At 46.3% G+C, this 23,057-nt stretch overlaps 1 protein-coding gene across 1 annotated transcript in view; it reads right to left on the bottom strand.

Annotated features, from left to right (window-relative positions):
• PARP1 (poly(ADP-ribose) polymerase 1) overlaps window positions 1-17,292 on the bottom strand; it is a 42,505-nt gene extending 25,213 nt beyond the window's left edge. Inside the window, exons 1-5 of the mRNA XM_036867163.1 lie at window positions 16,990-17,292; window positions 12,388-12,553; window positions 4,274-4,389; window positions 2,745-2,959; window positions 1,039-1,138 (exon numbers count right to left, since the gene is read on the bottom strand). Of these exons, the coding sequence (XP_036723058.1) occupies window positions 1,039-1,138; window positions 2,745-2,959; window positions 4,274-4,389; window positions 12,388-12,553; window positions 16,990-17,109 (717 nt within the window). The 5' untranslated portion in view covers window positions 17,110-17,292. The remainder of the gene's footprint in view (window positions 1-1,038; window positions 1,139-2,744; window positions 2,960-4,273; window positions 4,390-12,387; window positions 12,554-16,989) is intronic.
• Window positions 17,293-23,057: the final 5,765 nt, after the last annotated feature.

Raw genomic sequence — 23,057 nt, 5'->3', positions numbered from 1 at the left:
GAGATGAGGGAGCACGAGGCAAAAGTCTAAGGGTATAAGGTTAGATCAGAGAAGCAGAACTATCTCATCTGCGCGACCAAGGATGGGAGGCCAGCACAAATGGGTGTGCCAGGGTGGGGACCATGGGCAGCGTTCCCAGCTTCTGACCTTCTTTTTACCTCTGACAACTCTGGAGACAGGGAAGATGGGCACGAAGGGCAAATGCAAAAGAGCACCCCAGCTCCACTGCAGCTGGGGCTGGCACCAAACTGACACATTTTTAATTGAAGGACAACCACACCGAATCTGTGATTCTTATCAAGCAGCTGGAACCACACCAGAACATGCTTCTAAGGTTTTACACCACCGGCAAAAACGGAATACTCACGTAAGAGCGCAGCAGAGGGCTCATGGAAATCACATTCCCAAGAAGAGACTGACTGCTCTCCCCTAGTTTCCCGAACACTCACCTTTCTCTGGTTAACAATTTTTACTTCGTTTCGACACACACGTAACCAACACAGTGACAAATTTCTCTGGTCTATGACCGCTGATCTAACGGGCAGTTTGCTCCTCTTAATACATGCCTTTTATTATTACTTTTTTTAACAAGAGATTTTCATTAAAAAACATGGAACTCCATCTCTTCCAGCCATTGTCTGTGCCAAGAACCTGTGGCATCCTTGAATTCAATACGCAGCTTCCAACGTGCTACAGGCCCGGGAGGCACAGTGACGCACAGTGTGGCTGAAGCATGACGTGCCCACCCCAGCGTGAGGCCGCCGAGCGGGAAGCGACAGCTCAGCTCCTGCCGAGCCCGCCTACTGCTGCTCTGGCGCCTAGAGCCCACTGTGGGTGCTTTCGCATAAGAACTGTTGCTTTGGGAGGAGGGAAGAAAACCTGGGGGAAAAGCCAGGCTATTTAACAACAGCTATCAAGTTGGGAATTTTTAAGGCTCTCATTAAAGCAGGACACACGCACCTCCTTGAACTTTCTTCCCAGAATGAGGAAGAGAGTTGAGACTGAATGGCGAGAGGAGACGCCCAGCTCGGGACTCACCTTGAGGGCCTTTTCAAGCTTACTCTCCTTGTCTTTTTCTTTTCTAGATTTCTTCTTGGCCACTTCCTCCATTCCATCCACCTCGTCGCCTTTTCTCTTTCTGAAAGAGAGGAAGGATGTAAGGGAAAGAACCAGAGCCATTAAAGCCCTGAAAGCCAACAGCTCTGGCGACACAGCATCCTAAGGCCATTCTCCTGCGGCTCAGCCAGGCGCTGCCCACTGAGGAGCTGGCCCTCTGCTCAGGCAGTGTCTGTGGCTGACGTCATCCATTTCAGGAAGCACAGCTGCCAGGAGGGGCCAGCGGTCCCTCCAGGGCCCTGGAACAACCCGGCCCAGCACAGATGAGATGGCCTGGAAGGTTCTGGCAGGGACTGTGCCAGAGGTAAGACCACAGCTGAGGGCAGGGACTGCAGAAAGACAAAGCACCAGTGCCAGGCGCTGAGCCTTTCAATCTAAGACACAGGGCTGCTCCTGAGGCCAAGAGGCTGTTCTCAGACCGGGGAGGCTGTGCTGCCACTTAAAGCCCAACAAGAAGCGGTGGTCTAGGCGCTGCCAACCAGTCTGCCTCAGCCGGGTCAGCAAACGCTGCCGACCAAGTTCGGCAGCATCACTCCTGACCTAAGAGAGGGCACTGAGGGTCATCAGTAGGCCCTAGAAACAGGGCAGGTCAGCCACGGTGGTTAATACTCACTTTCAGCCATCACACAGGCCTGAGATCAAACCCTTGCATTTTTCCTCATCCGTAAAAACAGGGAAAAGAATACCATCTACTCTGTAGGATCGTGGTGATGGTTAAATGAAATATCCTCTGTAAAAGGCTTAGCATAGTGCCCGGCACACCAAAAGTGCTCAACCAATTCTGGTTGTTACAGCATAAATGTGAGCTTGTTCACTCCTACACCTACACCCCATGTCAAAGCACCCTGAGGCTTTTTAAATCTGTGGGTCCGACTTTCCAGTTTTCTTTCACATTCCAGAGCCACGTGTGCGGTGCAATAAACTTGTGCGTTTTGAACTGAAATACTGCGCGAAGGCCGCTTGATGATGGGGAGGTGGGGTCACCCCGACCCTACACTGTCCAAGGAGCACAGTGTACACCACAGCCCTGCCACGCCCCCCTCAGTGGGCTCGTCACCAAGCAACTAGACTGCGGCCGAGGGACCAGCAGAGGGAACACAGGAAGGAAGTGTCCACAGGATCAACATAGACCTAAATGTTAGCACCGTATGAAACCCACACCATTCTGAACTCTCAACCAGATAACTTATCGACTGCCCACCACCCCCCTATTTAAAAATAGTCAAGATTCTCCCAGCGCCGTTCTCAAGAGAGACCCAGACACACAGGGACACATCCACACACGAGGACATGAGGGGGATGTGAAAGTGGGTCATGCAGGGGTCAGAGGAAAGGTGGTGGTGGACTCTCGCTTAGGGGAACGCTCAGACGGAGCAGGGGGAAGTGGGATGTGCTCTCTGCCTGCCCATGGAGGTCAGATGCGGGACAGGGAACAGACCACCAGGAGCGGCAGGAACCCGCACTGCAGGCTCCCCAGTCCTTCCCTGCTCTGTCCCCCGCCGCCTCAGCTGGGGAAGGGGCGGAGCTCTGCTGCCCCCCAGCTTTCTGACGGGCAGCAAGGGGAACACAGGAGCGATATGGACTCTGGGCCTGTGTGAAGCCTCCACCCTGCCAGCTCCTGCACCCACCCTTCACTCTTGATGCCCGGGAGCTGCTTCTTCAGGGCTTCTTTGTCCTCTGCGGTGAGGAGGCTGAAGCCCTTGAGCTGGCTCGCGCTGTACTCAGGCCGGAAGCCCAGCTCCTCCCTGTTCTGAACAAAGCAGTTCGGGTGGTACCAGCGGTCGATCATGCCTAGCTGGGGCTTCTCAGGGTCCAGCATCTTCTTGGACAGGCGCACCTGGCCCTGTAGGAGAATCCACATGTGTTACCGAAGACAGACAAGGAAGGATGGTCAAACATCGGGGGGCCAGGGGTGACCAGGTCCACACCGAAGGCAATGGGAGGGGTGCTGGGAGGTTTTGGCTCTTTTATGCCACCAAGGATTGTGTTACCCTCAAGCCTCAGCACCCCATTTAAGAAGGGGTTAAGTCCAACCAGCTACCCACCTACCTAGCTGCCTGTGCAAGTGAGGAAGTAACAGCATTACCCTGAGGACGTTCTGCTGACCTGGTGCAGACCTAAGAACAACGCCTGGGTTGCTATATTATTGCAGGCTCAGAAGGAGCCAGTGCAGGCCCCAATTCTAGCAGGGACTTTCTGCAATCCCCCCACCCAGACTCTTCAGTCTCTTTACACATATGAAGACCCCCTAAAATGCAGTAATAAACTATCTATAAGCTAGAATCTAGTCCTGCCATCCTCCCCAGGTTTACAATTCCCAGGCCTGACATTCCGAGTGAGTTTCACGCCTGTGAGCCCAGACTGGAAACCTCGGAACAAGGAGCACTGACACTACTCCACTTCAGGCCAAGCAACACTCAGCAGCACGCAGCCTCAGGCATTCCCTCTGGAACCTTACCTTTTGCCTCAAATTCTTGTGGTTGAAGGTAGCTGGAAAAGATCTAGCAATTTCACGTTTTTCCTTTCTAAACACCCACTGACTCACCTCAATTTCCTGTATAATACCAAGGAGGTAGAAACCTTTAATCGATGCCTTGAATTAATCAACCAGCATGTTTACCTAAGATCAAAGCATCTTGGGTAATGAGGCTAAAGGGCACAGGCCAACCCCTCCACCTGTGTCCCTGCTACTCAGATAGCCGTCATTCTGCCAGACCAGCTGTCATTCTTCAGGGATCAGAGTTGGTAGGGAAGGGTGGTTAATGAAGTTCCTGATTAAGGGGAAGAAACCTGGAGGCTCATACCAGGGAACAAACACACTCCTTAAACTTAATCCTACCATAAAACACAGCTTTCCCCCAGCCACTGCAGAGCCCAGGAGAGAGCCCTTGTGTAAATGTTTTTCAAACTCTCCCAGGTCTCCTAAAAGCAGGTGCAGAGACGTACATGGACTGGACCATGAATAATCAGGGCCAGACCTGCCTGGAAGAAAAGTCACTGTCATCTCCTGTCTCTACTAAAATCTTCACTTTATTTTTTAACCACTAGTGTTGAGTCAGCACCTAAAGCCCCTATTTTTTCTTTTCTTTTGAGATATCCAATGACATCCAACACAAGAAATCCAGAAAGTCAGACAGGTGAAGTCCAAAGCTCTCACCTTTTCGATCTTCTCCATGCAGCCCTTGCACGTGCTTCTGTTGGACTTGGCATACTCTGCCGCAAAGTCACCCAGTGTCTTCTCCGTCTTGCTGCCAACTCCACCTTGGCCTTTGCCTGAAGCATGAAACACAGCCACGCTCATTTCAGCAGCCTCCACGCAGCGCCAAGGAGCCCCTGTCCTCCTCCTCTACCTCTTGGGATTCCTCTACCAGGACACCTTGTGTTCTGGGTGACCACAGCTGGTCCATCTCATCTACACTTGTTTCTAACCACTGTGGTTGGTTAACAGAGCTTCTTTTCTGGCAATAAAATAAAAAAATTTCTCAGACAGCCTCCTGGAAACAGCACAATGTTAGCTGGTGGTGGTCTCACTGTCCCCCTCTCTCTATTTCCTCTGTAGCCCCCTTCTTCACTTTGGAAAGAACTTAAGTGCTTACTATGAAAACCTTGTACCATACTAAATTCCAACACTGCCTTCTAATTTCCATTACACTTTCATTATCAAAGTTGAGTGTTGAGTTAAAGGGACTATCTTGATATAGGAACAGATAAAAGTATATGTAAGAATTAAATATGTGGAGCTACAAGGATATATTGTACAACACGGGGAATATAACCAATATTTTATAAATATAAATGTAATATATTACATGAGTCACTCTATGGTACACCTGTAATTTATATACTATTGTACATCAACTATACTTCAATAAAAAAAACAAAAACAAGAGAGCTGACAAAAAACAACAAAAAACCAAAAAAACCTCCATAATCAAGAGAAAAAAAAAATTAAATATGTGGTAAGGTGGCATTCCTAATTAGCGGGGAAAGATTGAATCATTCAATAAAGAATCTTGGGCTTCCCTGGTGGCGCAGTGGTTGAGAATCTGCCTGCCGATGCAGGGGACACGGGTTCGAGCCCTGGTCTGGGAAGATCCCACATGCCGCGGAGCAACTAGGCCCGTGAGCCACAATTACTGAGCCTGCATGTCTGGAGCCTGTGCTCTGCAACAAGAGAGGCTGCGCTAATGAGAGGCCCACGCACTGCGATGAAGAGTGGCCCCCACTTGCTGCAACGAGAGAAAGCCCTTGCACAGAAACGAAGACACAACACAGCCACAAATAAATAAATTAAATTAATTTAAAAAAAAAGAAAAAAAATTAAAAAAAATAAAAAATAAAAATAAAGAATCTTGGGGAAAAATGGCCAACCATTTGGGACAAAAACTAGATTCTTTTCTTATATAAAAATAAACTCCAAGACTGAATGTTTCTCTCCTAAGATCAGGAATAAAGCAAGGCTGTCTTCTCTTACCACAAACAACACCGTACTAGAGGCTCTAATACGTGCAGTAGGCAAGAAAAAGAAACAAAACGCTTAAGTGTAGAAAAGAACAAGTAAAGCCATCTCCATTTGTAGATGACATGATTGTAACTGGGATTAGTCTTAAGAATCTACAAAAAAGCTACTAGCACTATTAAGTGAATTTAGCAAATTTGCAGAGCACAAGGTCAATATAAAACATTTCTATATATTAGCAATAAACATACTGGAAAAAGAAATTTTTAACCACACTAAAGAAAAGCACACTACTATTTAAACAGCATTAAAATACACAGAATACTTAGATAAATTTAATAAGACAATAAGACATACAAGATCTCTCTCTACACTGAATCTACAAGATTTTGCTGAAATTAAAGAAGAACTGAGTATCATGTTTATGGACCGAAAGACTCTATTTACTAAGATGTCAATAATCCCCAATTTGATCTACAGATTTCATGCAATGCCAATCAAAATCCTAGCAAGCTGAGGGAGAAATTGACAAGTTTACCACAAAATTTGTAAGGCGATGACAAAGGACCTAGAAAGGTCAAAATACCATTGAAAAAAAACAAATTTAGGGGGCTTCCCTGGTGGCACAGTGGTTGAGAATCTGCCTGCCAATGCAGGGGACACGAGTTCGAGCCCTGGTCTGGGAAGATTCCACATGCCGTGGAGCAACTTGGCCCGTGAGCCACAATTACTGAGCCTGTGCGTCTGGAGCCTGTGCTCCGCAACAAGAGAGGCCGCGATAGTGAGAGGCCCGCGCACCTCGATGAAGAGTGGTCCCTGCTTGCCACAACTAGAGAAAGCCCTCGCACAGAAACGAAGACCCAACACAGCCATAAATAAAATAAATAACTAAAATTAAAAAAACAAAAAACAAAAAACAAATTTAGAGGAATTACACTATAAGACTTCATGACTTACTCTAAGGTTACAATCATTAAGACAGTGGAGTAGTATAAATCAATGGAACCAAATAGAGACCAGATACAGACCTATCATCAACTGATTTTGATAAGGAAGCCAAAGTCTTTTCAACAAATGGTGCTGGAACAAAATAACAGCCACGTGGGAAAAAAACCAAAAAACGTGTGCCTCACACCTAACACAAAAGTTAATTTAAGATAAATAAAATTAAATAATTTAAGATAAGCTAAAACTACAAAACTCCCAGTAGTTCTGGAGTATATCCTTCAATGACCTTAAAGAGTAGGCAAAGATTTCTTAGGAGACAGAAAGTACTACCCAAAAAAGGAGAAAAAAACCCACAAAAAAACAACAAATTGGACTTCATCAAAACGAAAAACTATTGCTCTTCAGAAAATGTCAGTAGGGCTTCCCTTGTGGCGCAGTGGTTAAGAATCCGCCTGCCAATGCAGGGGACACGGGTTTGAGCCCTGGTCTGCAAAGATCCCACATGCCGTGGAGCAACTAAGCCCATGCGCCACAACTACTGAGCCTGCACTCTACAGCCTGAGAGCCTCAACTACTGAGCCTGCGAGCCACAACTACTGAAGACCACGCGCCTAGAGCCCCTGCTCCGCAACAAGAGAAGCCACTGCAATGAGAAGCCTGCGCACCGCAATGAAGAGTAGCCCCCGCTGGCCGCAACTAGAGAAAGCCCACGCGCAGCAACGAAGACCCAATGCAGCCAAAAATAAATTAATTAAAAAAAAAAAGTCAGTAAATAAATGAAAAGACAAACCTCTGACTGGGAGAAGGTATTTGCATTATTTATATCTAATAGAGGACACGCACCTAGAATATTCTAAGAACTCTTACAACTCAATAATAAAGACATGCAAATTAAAACCATGATATCACTACACACTTATTGGAATGGCTAATATCAAAAAGAGTGACCATACCAAGTGCTGATGAGGATGTGGAGGAACTCTCAAACAGTGCTGGTGGCAACGTAAAATGGTACAACTGCTTTGGAAAACTGTTTGGCACTTTCTTTAAAAGGCTGAACGTACATCTAACGTATGATCTACCACTCCATTCCTAGGTATATACCCAAGAGAAATGAGAGCACATGTACGTACAGAGCTTGTACACAAGTGTTCGTAGCAGCTGTATTTGTAATGGCCCTAATCTGTCAACAACTTAAAAGTTACCAACAGGAGAATGGATAAACCAAGTGTGATATACTAAAAGACTACTCCTCAGTAATAAAAAAAGAACTCATGACACATGAGACAACCTGGATAAGTCTCACAGACATTATGCTGAGCGAAAGCAGCTTACGAGAGAAAAAGATACTATTCCTTTTTCCCTGAAACTCTAAATCACACAAAATTAATCCAAAGGGATAGAAATCAGAACAGTGGTTACCTTGCTGAGGGGGAGGATGACTCAGAAGGGCATAAGGGACCTTGCTGGGGGTGGCGGGTACAGAAATTTGATGGGGTGAATATGTGTGATGTGTGTATGCATTTGTCAAAACTCACTGAACTGTACACGTAAAGTCTGTGCATATAACTGTATGTACATTATTTTTAAAATTCCGGATGAAAGATTTCAAAATACCAAAAACAGATACTTTATTCAAAATACCAAAAACAGATACTTTAAGTGAGAAAACAGATATGACAACAAGAACATTTAGTCAAAGATGAAGCTTCAATACGATGAAACAGAAAATAAACCTATCTAAAAGAAAAATGTCAAACCAGGAAAAATATTTGCAAAACATGAGACCAAGAATTGGTATCTTTTGTACTTCACTAAGGAAAAGAAAAATACCCTAAGAGAAAAATGAGGAAAAGACACACACAACTATTAAAGTAACACAAATGACTGAATCAACACATGACAAAATGTTCCATGTCACTAGGAGCAAAATGAAAAGGAATGAGAATACTTAGGGATGGTGTGGAAGTGGAGAAATGGGTACATCTCATATTGTTGGTACAAGTGGAACTGATACAACCTTTCTGAAAGGGAAGTTGGCACACACACAGAAGGCCTTCAAATACTTCATCTCTTTCAGCAGTATTTCCCCCTCTTGGAATTAAAGAAAAAAATGGACAGGTGCCCAGGATATACCAGAAATCTGCGGCAGCTCTATGTGTAATAGAGCCAAATGGTTTAAAGTCTAGTTTCAAAAGCAAGAGAGTCTGGACTTGAATCTCAGCTCGAGCATTTACCACCAGCGTAACCTTGGGCCACTTACCTAACCTCTAGGTGTCTCAGCTCCTCAACTGGAAAAACTGGTAAAGGGCTGGGGCAAGGATTCAATGAAATTAATATATGTCAAATACTTGAATGATGCACAAAATTTAGCAAGACCTCAAGAAATGACTACTACGTACCTTTAACAATAATGATGGAAATCTGTAACTTTTAACATGAAGAGTAAATATTAAGTTGTAAAATGCAATAGGTAGGTACAGGGAAATACAAATCAAGATCGCAGTGAAATACCACTTCAAATCATTAGGAAGAGTATTACTAAAAAAAAAAAAAAATCCTGAAAAACCAACCCCCCGCCCCCACCCGCCAAAATCCAGGAAATAAAAGTGTTGATACGGATGTGGAGAAATCAGAACCCCATGTATTACTGGTGGGGATGTATAATCCCGCAGCTGCTGTGGCAAATAGTACTGCAGTTTACACAAAAAATTGAATATAGAATAACCATACGATCCAGCAATTCCACTTCTGGGTATATACACAGGAGGACAGAAGGCAGGGTCTGGAACAGATATTTGTATACCAACGTTCGCCTATCACCAAAAGGCAGAAACAACACACGTGTCCATCAACGAATGAATGGATAAACAAAATCTGGTATGGCCATGTAACAGAATATTATTCAGCCTTAAAAAGGAAGGAAATTCTGACACACACCACATGAATGAACCCTGAAGACATTATGTGGAGTGAAATAAGTCAGACACAAACGGACAAATATAGTATAAGCCAAACACAAAAAGACAAATACTGTATGATTCCACCCATATGAGGTACTTAGTAATTAGAAGTAGTCAAATTCACAGAGACAGAAATAAGAGTGGTTGTCAGAGACTGGGGGGAGGTAAATGAGGAATTACTGTTTAATGGGTATGGAGTATTAGTTTGGGAAGATGGCAAAGTTTTGGAGGTGAATGGTGGTGATGACTGCATAACAACGTGAATGCACTTAATACCACTGAAACGTACACTTAAAAATGGTTAAGATGGTAAATATTGTGTTATGTATACTTTATCACAAGAAAAGGTGACTGAACATTAAAAAAAGTTAATACTTAAGGTAGAATCCCACTTCTGCAGGAATGAAAACACACAAACACACACGCATCAATATTTGAATAGAAAATAATTTTCTAATAAGACACCTGCAACATTAATGATAGTTCTTTCTGAATTACAGGATCTGGGACGATTTAACTTTTTGTTCTCATCAACAGCCTGGAGTCACAACAACAGGTTAAACTGGGTCAGTTCACAGCAAGGCAGAGAAATGAGAATGCAGTCTCAGGAGATCTCCTTCAAATGGGGACAAAAAAAAAAAAAACTGTTTAAAATTTAAAGGCATCTCAGCAAGTTTGCGGATGCTGACAAACTGACCAAGGCTTATATGGAGAGGCAGAGGACCCAGAATAGCCAATACAATATTGAAGAGGAACAAAGTCAGGGGACTGACACTGCCTGACTGCAAGACTTGCTATAAAGCTATATAATCAAGACAGTGTGGTACTGGTGAAATACACAAATTGATAAATATGCCAGAATACAGCCCAGGAGTACACCCACACAGATACAATCAACTGATGTTTGAGGAGCAAAGGCAACACAGTGGAGAACAGCCTTTTCAACAAGTGGTGCAGGGACAACTGGGCATCCGCGTGCAAAAAAAAAAAATTTAATCTAGACAACAGATTAAACCTGTCGCAAATATAAACTCAAAATGGATCACAGACTTAAATGTATTGATAAAACACAAAACTATAAAACTCCTAGAAGATAACACAGGAGAAAATCTAGATTACCTTGGGTATGGTGATGACTTTTTAGACACAATACCAGACCTAGTACATTAAAGAAATAATTGAGAAGCTAGACTTTATTAAAATCAAAAATGTCAAAAAAAAAAAATCAAAAATGTCTACTCTGTGAAAGACAGTGCCAAGAGAATGAAAAAGACAACCCACAGACTGGGAGAAAATACTTGCAAAAGACACATCTGATCAAGGACTGTTGTCCAAACTATATGAGGAACTCAGTAAAACGAACCTGACTAAAATTGGGAAAATATCTGAACAGACCCTTTACCAAAGAACATATACAGATGGCAAATAGACATGTGAAAAGATGCTCAACATCATATGGTACTAAGGAACTGCAAATTAAAATGAGATATCACTACGAACATTTTAGATTGCCAAAATCCAAAACATTGGTAAAAAATGCTGGTAAGAACGTGGAGTAACAGGAACTCTCATCCATTGCTGGTGGTAATGTAAACGGTTTGGCCACTTTAGAAGACAGCTCGCAGTCTAAACACACTCTTACCATACAGTCCAGCAATTGTGTGCCTTGGTATTTACCCAAATGAGTTGAAAACTTAGGTCTACCCAAAACCCTGCACATGGATGTTTATAGCAGTTTTATTCATAATTGCCAAAACTTGGAAGCACCCACGGTGTCCTTAAATAGGTGAATGGATAAACTGTGGTACCTCCAGACAATGGAATATTATTCAGTGCCCAAAAGAAGTAAGTTATTGAGCTGTGAAAAGATATGCAGGAACCTTAAATGCATTATTACTAAATGAAATAAGCCAATTTGAAAAGGTTGCATACTGTTTGATTCTAACTATGTGACATTCTAGAAAAGATGAAACTATGCAGATAGGAAAAATGTCAGTGGTTGGGAGAGGGAAGGATTAACAGGTGGAACACAGAGGAATTTTATAAGAGAGTGGAAATACTCTGTACGACGTTATAATGATTGATATATGTCATTATACATTTGCCCAAACCCATATAAGACGTACAACACCACGAGTGATGACTAATATAAACTATGGACTTTGGGTGATGATGTATCAGTACAGGTTCAGTGACTGTAACAAATGGACCATCTGCTGGGGGATGTTGATGGTGGCGGAGGTCATGCCTCTGTGGGTACATGGGAACTCTCCGTACTTTCTGCTTAATTTTGCTGTGAACCTAAAACTACTTTAAAAACAAGGTCTAGGGCTTCCCTGGTGGCGCAGTGGTTGAGAATCTGCCTGCCAATGCAGGGTACACGGGTTCGAGCCCTGGTCTGGGAAGATCCCACATGCCGCGGAGCGGCTGGGCCCATGAGCCACAATTACTGAGCTTGCGCGTCTGGAGCCTGTGCTCCGCAACAAGAGAGGCCGCGATAATGAGAGGCCCGCGCACCGCGATGAAGAGTGGCCCCCGCTTGCCACAACTAGAGAGAGCCCTCGCACAGAAACGAAGACCCAACATAGCCATAAATAAATAAATTAAAAAAATTAAAAAAAAAAAAAAGTTTATAAAAAAAATAAAATAAAAACAAAAAATAAAAACAAGGTCTATTAAAGACAACAACTGCAACAAATTCAAAGGCTACATTTCAAGCATCTGGAGAAATAATATCCTGCACCAAACAGAACACTGGGTCACTGAGGCGCTGCTGAAATAACAGAGGGGTAAGCTGAAGGACCTTTCCTTTGCTCCCACAGAAAAGCTCCCCCTCCCCCCGACAACCCAGGAAGCTTCCGGGGTTGGGGCGACCCCCGCACCTCCCCGGTGTGCACGCACCCGTCACTCCTCCAGCCTCGGCCGTCTTCTTGACCTTCTGCTGGTCGTCCCAGCGGAGCTCGGAGAACCCATCCACCTCGACGTCAGGGTGCCGTATGGAGTGGCCGACCTTCCAGAAGCAGGAGAAGTGGTACCAGTGCGGGACCTTCCCATCAAACATGGGCGACTAGAGGGGCGGAACCAGAGGAGGAAAAGAGCAGTGAGTCTCAGGCCCGGCCCTCAGCACCTGGCATCCTAGCCCCCGCCTGCTTACCTGTAAACCAAGGGCAGCCTCCTCTCCACTCCCCGACGTCGCAGGGGAAAAGCTGCAAACGGATGGGCAATCAGCACCCACCCCTCAGCTATGAAAGCTGCTGCGCCTGCTGCTGAGCCTGCCGTGGGGACAGGGACCAGGACGTCCCTCGGGACTGACCGGCGTTTCCGCTAAGAGTTCAGCGTACCGTTACCAAAGTCGCGGCCACGCTTCAGTCACAGGCTCAGCCCAGAGCTCAGTGAGGGCACAGGAGACGCAAGTCCTGCGTCCTGCACGCCTACATGCGGACAGGCCCCACCTCCAGGCCCGGCCGCCAGGCCCAAAGGGCTCTGTGCACTTAGAACAACGCGGAACAAGTCCCAGCTCAGGCGCCAGGCCGAGCAAATGTGTCAGAGAAGTGTCACGCCGGCAGCGAGCCACGCAGATGTGCATGCGATGGAGAACTTCTACGAGGGAGAGTGAGAGGGACGGGGCGGGGGGTCACCTCACCCCCAGCAGCTGGGAGGTCCCTCCTGCCCCTCACCAGCCACCAGGGGACACCCTGCAGTTGCCTCTGGGGAGCCAGCACCCTTATTTCACAGTTGCATGGGGGTGGCGGTCAGACAGGCAGCAAGTGACTCAGCCTCAACTTGAAACAGTGACCACAGTTGGTTCTTTCCACTACACTGCTCGGCAGGAAGAGGTACTTAAAAATATACAAACGGTCTGACCGGAGCAAGAGAGGCCCCAAACATCTGCTTTGATAGAACATAAATCTAAATGTCAAGCAGATGGCATAAAACAGCATTAAAAATAAATACCATGCAGAACTTTCAGGATGGAGTCGTGCGGACAGGGGAAGTACTCTGAAAAAGCAGTGACAAGATCTCCCAACTGGCCCTCTCCTACTAGGTGAGCGGCCTCTCTCTGGATTTAATATACGGTATTAAATAAAGCGTAGGGTTAATAAGGCTGGGGCACAAGGACTCTTCAGCATCAAGTAGCTTGGGTTTACAGCAGCACCGGCCGTTCGCTGGGCCCAGAATGTGCCCCAGCCCTACCTGGGGCGAACAGCACTTCCTCAGGTCCCATAACACCCCTTCCCATGGCCCCCCAGAGTCAAGATCCATTTGGGTTATTATCTGATCAATGTCTGTGTCCTGCGTCGGGTTAGAAGCTCCCAGAGAGGCACGATGCCTGTCTTGCTAGCAACCGGCAACGCCCGCTCACGGCAGGCACTCAAACAGTGTCTGTGGAGTGCCCCAAGTCTGGAGGGAAGAGGGAAGAAAGGTGGGATGGAGGAACTCCTGCCGTGGAAAAGACGCTCCCTCCAAACCTAAGACAGCTCTCCCCACCCCCAACCAGACAACAAACGGCATTTCAGAGAGTAGACTTGTGCCCTGGCTCTCAAACTTTCACCAAGGCAGCCGACACATCGTTAAGCGTCTGGACGTCTTGCTACAACATCTGTGGTGGCCTCGACCTGGGTCTTCCTGCCCTGGGACCCCTGTCTAAGCCTGCTCTAAGAGCAAAGGGGGGCACGTGGCTCAGTGGCTTTGCCCCCCACTGGAACTCATGGCCGTGACATTTCTTCCTGGCTCTGCTGGGGCCTGACACTTGCCCCTTAAACTTCGGTCTGGGTGCCATGCCCCCAACCACTGGCGCACTGCCAGGCACCAGAGAGGAGGCCTGCACAAGGGTGTACTCACAGCACAGGCGTGGGGGACTGTTAGGGCTCCCGTCCTCCCCCAAAAGAGGAAAGACCCCTTAACCAAGGCAAGGCTTTACTTTAGAACTCAGGACTGAGAATGATACAGCCAGAAGGGAACTGGACCAAGGGCACAAGACGACTGGCTCCACTCGGCAGCTACCAGGCTCGAGCAAGCAGCAGAATCCTTGGCTGTACACTCAGCAAACATGAGCGCCTACCACACACCGGGGTCCTCACCCAGCCACTCTCAGTCTGTTTCCAGAGAAACGGGCCATAAAAGGAGGGAATGACCACTATAACGAAGAAAGTCACCATGCAGTTTGCTGCAGGCCCTCCCAAGAACACCAACAAGTCAAAAGGCTGGAAGGCCCAGTTCATCCCCTCGAGGCTGCCCCAGGGCATGCCAGCTAAAGTATCAGGTATTTGATACTCAGAGAACAATCCTCCCATACAAAATGTAAAAGAAGGTATTTAAATCCAAGGGAAGTGGGGCGGGGCGGGGCGGGGCGGGCAGGCGGGGAAGAATGGCTTCTTTCTTTCTGGCCTTCGCCAGCGCAGCCTACAAGACCAATGTTACATTCTGAGTTAAAACTCCACCCCCAATGACAGAGAAAACCACACTTAATTTTAATAATAATTTCCTTCACTATCGCAGAGGGAGGATCCAGAATGTTAGACTTTCTTGCCGCCTGGACTCCGATAGAGAGAGCCAACCCACCTCTTCATTCCTCACCAGTGTCCTCGTCTCCACACACTGGCTGGACTGAGGTTTTCTGTCTGTCTTTCCCAATAGAACAGGGTCATCTTGGCTGTCCGGTGAAGGCTATGCATGTCCCTTTCTCAGACTAACATTTTAAAGTGCATGGTAAAATACATAGGCTCACAAAGGAAATCAACTATATTGAAATAATTATCAAAACATTTAAAACATTTACTGGGATACAGTCATCTACAAGCTTTAAAGCATTAAATAACAAGACACAGTACCCACTTTAGTAACTACTGTGATCTTGTAGCGATGTGTGTAAATGGTTATTTTAAGAAATCCCCAACAACTGTAAAGTGATGTGAAAATAACAGTAACTACTACTGATGACAAAAATCACAGGTACTGCTAATGCGCCTTTGCTTTGCAGGTTACATTCATAATGGTAGGAAGTAATGAATTGTAACTTAAGTCTAGTGAAGATAGGGATGCATATTTTTTCTCACAGAAACTCATGGACCTCTTGAGTTCTATCTGCCATCCCACAGACTCCAGGTTAAGAGCCCCGGCAATAATGGCAACTTCATACGATCGGCGGCCCAAACATTAGGGTGAAAAGATGCTCTGCGGGAGATACAGCGCCTCAAATGGTAGGCCTTGCCCACTTCTCCATCCTCAACTTCCTGCCACTTCTGTGGTGAGCTCCCATCTTGGGCACATCATGCCTAGGGCACAGCTCCATCAGGTGGCACCCACCCCTGTACAGCAATGTTTACCAGTCATCACCCCTTTAACCAAACTGGAAGCTCCCAGGGGTGGAGTCTCTCCTTGTGCCCCTAGTACCTAACACAGTGCCCAGAACCTAGCAGCTACTCAGCGAGTGTTTACTGAACGAATAAGTATTGTGTGCCAGGTACTGAGCTAGATGGTGCTGAGGATGATTCCAAGATGACAACCTCAGTCTCTGCCATAGTATGAAATGAGACAGCCTGAGTACACTATGGTACCCACTCCCCTCCACCCAGTAACTGCTGCAAATCCAGCAGTACCATCCGGTCATTCATAAAACACATACTGCCTCACCGCCCGGAGGGAAAAGGAAAATCAAGTTACCTTTACCATGAGCACTAAGCTTGGATAAAAGCTTTCTATTGGGGGTGGGGAAGACAGGGCAGGTGGGAACCCTGATTAGGCAGGCAGACAGGAGGCAGGAACCTCCAGACGCACTACCTCACTCCAACACCCCTCCCGCCATCTGGCAAGCCTCAGGGACCACCGGAGGGAAATCCCGACTCTGTCAAGAAGCCCAGTTGAGGAACCCCAGGAGCCACTCTTACTCAAACCAGATAGCTGCAAGGGTATCAGGAGGACGTGTCTGTGAACTTGGAAAGTTTGAGGAAAATGTTAAACCATAAATTAAGCCAAAAGTGAATGCACTGTACTGAAATGACACCAACTTGCATAGTTTTGCATAATTAAAAAAAAATGAGAGTGAGCGGGTGTTGAAATGATAGCCAAAAATAGATTAAAAAAAAAAAAGAAAACCCTCACTTGCCAGTCGCCACCATCAATGTAGGACAAAAATCTTCCAGAATAAGGTAGGTCAAAACCAGACTAGCTTCAAAAGACCACGCGTACGTTTTCTTCCCAAGGCGAATGGCAATAAAACAAACCCAGAAATGAGGACAGAAGCGGCTGCTTATTTTTACAAAGTAAAAGGCATCACCAGCTCCTGACCGTATTTCCCGGGCTTTTGCTGCAAGATCAGCAAAACCTTCCAGAAGGGTCCACCCGGCGGGCCATACACGGGACGAGAGGAAGCAGCTGCGCCCGCAGGCCCCGCGCGGGCTCGGAGGGGCCGGCCCGGCCTGCAGCTCCCGACCAGCCCTCCCCCCACCCTCCCCGGACGCGCGGAAGCCCCAGTCTCGCACAAAGCGGCCTCTCCGCCCGCACCTGCACCATGATGGCCATCCGGAGCGAGTCCTTGGGGATGCTCTCGCTGCATTTCTTGCAAGAGGCGCGCCCGCTCTTGGCGTACTCGACCCGGTAGAGCTTGTCCGATGACTCCGCCATCCTCCTCCTCGAGCTGCTGCAGCTCCGGGAGCCCGACGCCGCTACCTGGAGACCCGCTGCTGCTATCGCCGCCTCGCCCGCCGGTCCGCTCCCCGCTGGCGCCCGAGCGTCTAGAGACGCAGCCGCCGCCGCCTCCGAGCACGCCGCGTAGGCCAGCCGCCGCTCCGGATAGATTGCTGATGCCTGGCGGCGGCCACGCCCCGGCGCCCGCGCTCACGGGGCGGGGCCGCCGGCGCGCGCGCCCCCTGCCGGCAGTGGGGCGGCGTTTCCCCTGCGCCTGAGGCTTCGGGAGCTCAACCCTGGCTGCTGCGAACCGAAGCCGGGCTTATCCAGCGCCTGTAGCTCTTTGAAGGACGAAGCGCCACCCCTTTAACCATTTGCCCCCAGGAGGGCTTACATGCTCTCACAATTAATTCCACCCTCGTCCCTTTTTAATACGTGTATCCTCTCTCCCCTGAGGGCGGACAGGTCTGGAAGGCGCTGGGCTGGCTCGGGAATGTGGTTGATCTGCCAAAGAGAGGTCAACCTGGGCTGGCCCTCGGCGGACGTTCTAACTGCAGTCCGCAGACCGTTGGGACCCAATACTAACTGAAATCTAGCATCGCCTTCATTATGAATTTTAATGCATGGATACAGATTCCGGGAGTCTTAGCAATACCTGACTTTGTCAGCAATAGTTACCACAGGTGCTTTCGTATCACTTTACGATTGTTGGAGAGAACTCAGTATTAAGCTCATCACTACTTAAATTGCGGTAGTTAAGAGACCTGCTTGTGGGGCTTCCCTGGTGGCGCAGTGGTTGAGAGTCTGCCTGCCAGTGCAGGGAACACGGGTTCGAGCCCTGGTCTGGGAAGATCCCACATGCCGCGGAGCAACTGGGCCCGTGAGCCACAATTGCTGAGCCTGCGCGTCTGGAGCCTGTGCTCCGCAACAAGAGAGGCCGCGATAATGAGAGGCCCGCGCACGGCGATGAAGAGTGGCCCCCACTTGCCACAACTAGAGAAAGCCCTCGCACAGAAACGAAGACCCAACACTGCCAAAAATAAATAAATAAATAAATTAATTAAAAACAAAACAAAACAAAAAACCTTTCAAAGGCTTCTCATCACACTTGTAATAAAAGCCATTCTTCCTGTGGTTGAATCTGAGCCCTGTCTGCTACCCTGACTTCATGGCCACCCTCTCCTGAGGGCTCCAGCTGCCCCAGCCACACCGGCTTCCTGCCTGTTCCTCAAACGCCACAAATTCACTCCCACCTTGGAGATTCGGAGATCTGCATTTACGTTTCCTGTTACCAGTGAGTGCAGGGCTCACTCCCTCTCTTCGTTCAGCTTCTGCTCACACATCACTGTGATGATCCCAGCTAAGATGCTTCGTCTGCATGCCATCTTCAGCTTCTTGCCCTGCTTGTGTTCTTCTTTGCACTTATTACTCCTAAGCATATTTCATACACATGTATATGTTTATTGTCTGTCTCTTTCACCAAAATGTAAGCTCCACCAGGGCAGGGGTTTTTATCAGTTTTGCATGTAGTAATATTCTCAGTGCCTGGAAGAGTGCCAAGCACTCAAAATATTTTGTTGAATGAATGAATCCACACTTGGCACTTCCTCTGCACAGCCCACCTGCTTAATAATAAGGTTCCTTCACACTTATATAGATTTTCGTGTTTTACAATGGGGCTTCCCAAACATTATTTTGTTTGCTTATCATTATAATGCTGTAAAATAGTTTTCTTTTTTCAAAAAACTAATAAACTATTATATTTACTTAGAAGCATTCAGGCTGTCACAAAACCGTTACAACTCCCCCGACCCCTAATTACAGAGTAGAATTCAGTAACAGAACAATTATTTCGTATAAGCTGCATGAAAGACAACTGAAAAAATGACAGTGCCCCTATATAATTAATTTGTCCTGTGCACCTACAAGAACCTGCTTTGAATTCCCATGCTGGGTCACAACCCGTATACAATACCAGGTAAGGTTAGTGGCCTTGGAAAATATCACCAGGACAGGGTTGTATAAAAAATTATTTGGGAATTCTTGTTAACAATAACCCCCCACCCCAAAAAGGGGCAGTTTAAAAGAAAATCTTACCCAGCTTTACATTTCAATTTTTTTTTTTTTAATTTAAAAGGAATGAAAAAAAAAATGAATTGTGTCCAGGGAGGTTAAATGCTTAATAGACAAGAAAAAAAATGCTGCCCTAGAACCACTTCATTCATCATCATCATCTTCAACTTTGTTGTCTTTATCTTCCTCTTCCTCATCTTTCCTTCTTTCTCTTTCTCCTCTACCTTTTTATTCTTGTCTGGATCAGCCTTGACAGCCTCCTTTTCTTTTTTTTGCCACATCAGCTTTCCTTTGGCTCAGGATGCAGCAAGATCCTTTCGGTACTTTTCCTTCCTCTGAACAGCCTTCTTTTCAGGCTGCCTGCCATCCTCAGCACTGTCACTCACATCTCTCCCAGTTTCTTTGCATCATTGCCAATAGACAGACCAGGATCTCCTGTGGTTTGGGGGTGGTACTCAGAAGACGAGAAAGAGGCCAAAGGAGGCTTTTTGGGTGGTTGAAATCCCTGAACTTCTTTTGGTTTCCATTTTGGGAGGAATAAAAGTTTTCATTTCTGTTTTATAAGGGGCCTTGTCCACTCTTGACATTTCTCCAATTTCCTTTCTCTTTGGCAGACAAGGCTTTCCACCTTTCCGAGCACTTTAAAGAACGTCTTGAGAAGTTGACCGAAGCATCTGGATGGTTTTTCCTGAGCTCCTCCCAGCAAGTTTACCCAGAGTGCCTATGATGCCATTTGGCCTCAGGCTTTTTAGGACCTCCTCTGCCCGTGTTTAGTTATTTTTCCTCAGGGAGGCACAGAGCTGCTCGGCGCCCCTTGCTCTCACTTGCCTCGGCAGTGTCTCTAGGTATTTTTAATCCCCGTTTTCACGTAAGAACATGAACCCGACAGGTCTGGAGACTTGCTCATCCCTTGGGCATTTAAGCCTTGTCTGCTGCCTCTCCTAACTCTTTCCTCTCCCTCCCTCTGCCATTGTCTTCACCACCTCTCCCGGCAGCATTATTCTTCTCACCCTCTTTCAACATGTCCATTGCCAAAGTTATCTTTTTTAAAAACAAGTTTGGTCATGACTTCTACCTGCTCAAACCCCTCTGTTGAATCCCTGTATTAAAACTTTCTGATTATATGTGACAGAAACCCGGCTTGAAAAAAAAATAGGCCAAAAGGGGGATTTGGGGAGGGGGTATACTGGGGTATCTACAGAACAGAAGGAAGAATTAAGCAGACCATGGGAAGGACTAAATGCAGATGGACAGCAGAGATGGTGGGATCTAGGGACTGAGATGCCTCTGGGACTCTGTCTGCTTCTTGTCTCTGCTTCTCCAGAGCATCTTTCTCATAGGAGACCGGCTTCTGCCACATACGGCAGAGATCAAGGCCACCGATGTCTCTTGACCTCTCTTTTTTTATGGCTCCTACCACGAGGAGGAGGGTCTTTTTTCCTCTGTTTTGCATAAGACATTCCAGTTGAGAATTCTGATGAAACCATTGTGGGTCAGATGCCCACCCCTGGACCAATGAACAGGGACCCAGAGGTACAGTCATGTAAGAACATGGGGGCTTTCCTAAAACCATGTGAATGGGGTGAGGGATGTCCCCAGAGAAAGAAGGGGCTAGGCGGACAATAGTCACTCCACTTTGCCGAACCAGACCCAGACAGCTGGTGGCCTGAAGGCCACATTCGGCCTACGACATTGTCTTGAATAGGCTTAAAATTGTTTTGAACTATTTGTCAACATTTCAAAACCTGGATATTTCTCATAAAAGCCTGGATTTCAGCATATTCCTTGAAAATGTTGAAATGTGGGATCACTGGGCCCTTACATTCTCACGTGGCAACAATTGGCTGGAGCTGAATGGAGGTTGCTCTTTTAAATGGAGTATTCAATTGTTGCTGTCCTCTGACCTCTTGCTACTTCTCTGTTGTAGTTATCTATTGCTGCATAATCAACCACTCAAAACTAAGAGGTGAAAAACAATAAAAGTCATTTATGATCATTACCTGTCACGTTTCCGGGGGTTTGCTGGGTTCAGCCAGGTGGGTCTCACCCAGGGTCTCAGGTGGTCGCAGTCAGAGGGGGATGAGGCCGAAGTCTTCTCAGAGGCTTCCTTTGGTGGCTGCAGCTGGCTCCTGGCTGAGATGTCAGCTGGGGCTCTCAGCTGAAACACCTCCACGTGGCCTGGGCTCCCTCGCAGCGTGGCAGCTGCCCTCCCCTCTCAGGGCAGACTCAATCCTGTGCTCAGTGCTCTGGGTTCACTTTTTAAGTTACATGCTTTCATTTTCAGGTAAGAAAACGAGGACACAGAGAGATGAATGGATGTGCTTAAGGTCACCTGGTATTCAAGCCAGGAAGAGAACTGAACCTCTGCCTTTTCCCTCTCAGTTTACAGGTTAAGCTGCTGTCTCCTCCATCCTTCTCTCTGTGCTGAAAGCTCTGTTGTCTTAGGCCCTTCCTCACACTGCAGCCAGCTGTGGCCAGAGCTGGCCCCTCGCTAGGTTTCAGCTCTTCCTTAGCAGAGACTCTGTTTTGCCCAACTCTTTTTCTCTATGCCAGCTTGATGCCTGGCATTTAGTAGCCTTCAGAAGACGTTTATTTAATCAGATCCCTGTTTTTCAAGCACCCTCAATTTTCTCTTAGTTGTCTAGCCAGCTCCAAAGGAACCCCAGTTCCTGGTGTGTGTGGGGATGGGCAACGGAGTAGGAGCAAGGAAATGTGTCCCCACCTGCTCACCACCTCTCAGGACCTCCAGAGATGCCTGAGGAGCCCCTGAGGCCACATATTGTTGTCTTGTGGGGGAAGGGTGTGTGTGTGTGAGGGACTGAGCTTAAGGGATTTATTGTGGTTTTCCTTTGATAAAACTAAACAACAAAAACAAACAACAAATTAACTAATACAGGCATAAATAGAATAAAGAGTGAAAGCCTTTAATCAATCCCTCCCTGTTCCTGTTCCCACACTTCGGAGGTCATCACTCATCACTGTTTACAGTTCCTCCTATATCCTGCCAGATTCTTTCTCTATACACACACACACACGCACACGCACACACATGAGATCATATTATGTACGTATTGTACTCTACATTTTTTTTAATATCCCAGAGATACTTCTTTCACTGGCTGCAGGCAAATTTATAAAATAGATGAACCATACTTTTGTTGGTTTGTTTGGAGAGATGACAATGTTATTTATATTTATTTTATCTATACTGAGTTTTCATATTTCACACATGATATACAAACACATTCTTTTTGTAAAATATTTAGACCTGTGTTCAATACAGCAGCCACTAGCCGCATGTGACTACCGAGCACCTGAAATGCAGTGCGTTGGAAGTGAGATGTGTTGTACGTGTAAATGCACATTGGATTTTGGAGACTTAGTATGAAAAAAATATCACATTAGTAATGGTTTATATTGATTACATGTTGAATTGATACTATTTTGGAATATTGGGTTAAATAAAATATATTATTAAAATTAATTTTATGTTTCTTTTTCTAAAGTGTGGCTAGTAGTCACAGGGAACTATAGTCAATGTTCTGTGATAAACCATAATGGAAAAGAAATTTTAAAAGAATGTATACAGTATATGTATAGCTGAATCACTTTGCTGTACAGCAGAACTTAACACAACATTTTAAATCAACTATATTTCAATAAAACAATAAAATGTGGCTAGTAGAAAATTAAAAATTGCATACGTGTCTTGCATTATATTTCTTTTGGGCAGAGTTGATTTAGAGAATACAAACATGTACAGAACAAAAGATGAAAGTTCTACTTCATCATCAAACCTCCTTCCCTCCCTGAGTTGTCACTTATTTTTATCTTTTTTCCAATGTGTATTTAAGGCTATATACTTTATCCTG

Source organism: Balaenoptera musculus, chromosome 1 (genome assembly GCF_009873245.2).
Source record: "Balaenoptera musculus isolate JJ_BM4_2016_0621 chromosome 1, mBalMus1.pri.v3, whole genome shotgun sequence".
In the NCBI taxonomy this organism is placed as follows: domain Eukaryota; kingdom Metazoa; phylum Chordata; class Mammalia; order Artiodactyla; family Balaenopteridae; genus Balaenoptera; species Balaenoptera musculus.
Note: the sequence above shows the minus strand (reverse complement) of the source record. Positions and strands in the feature narration are given on the sequence as shown.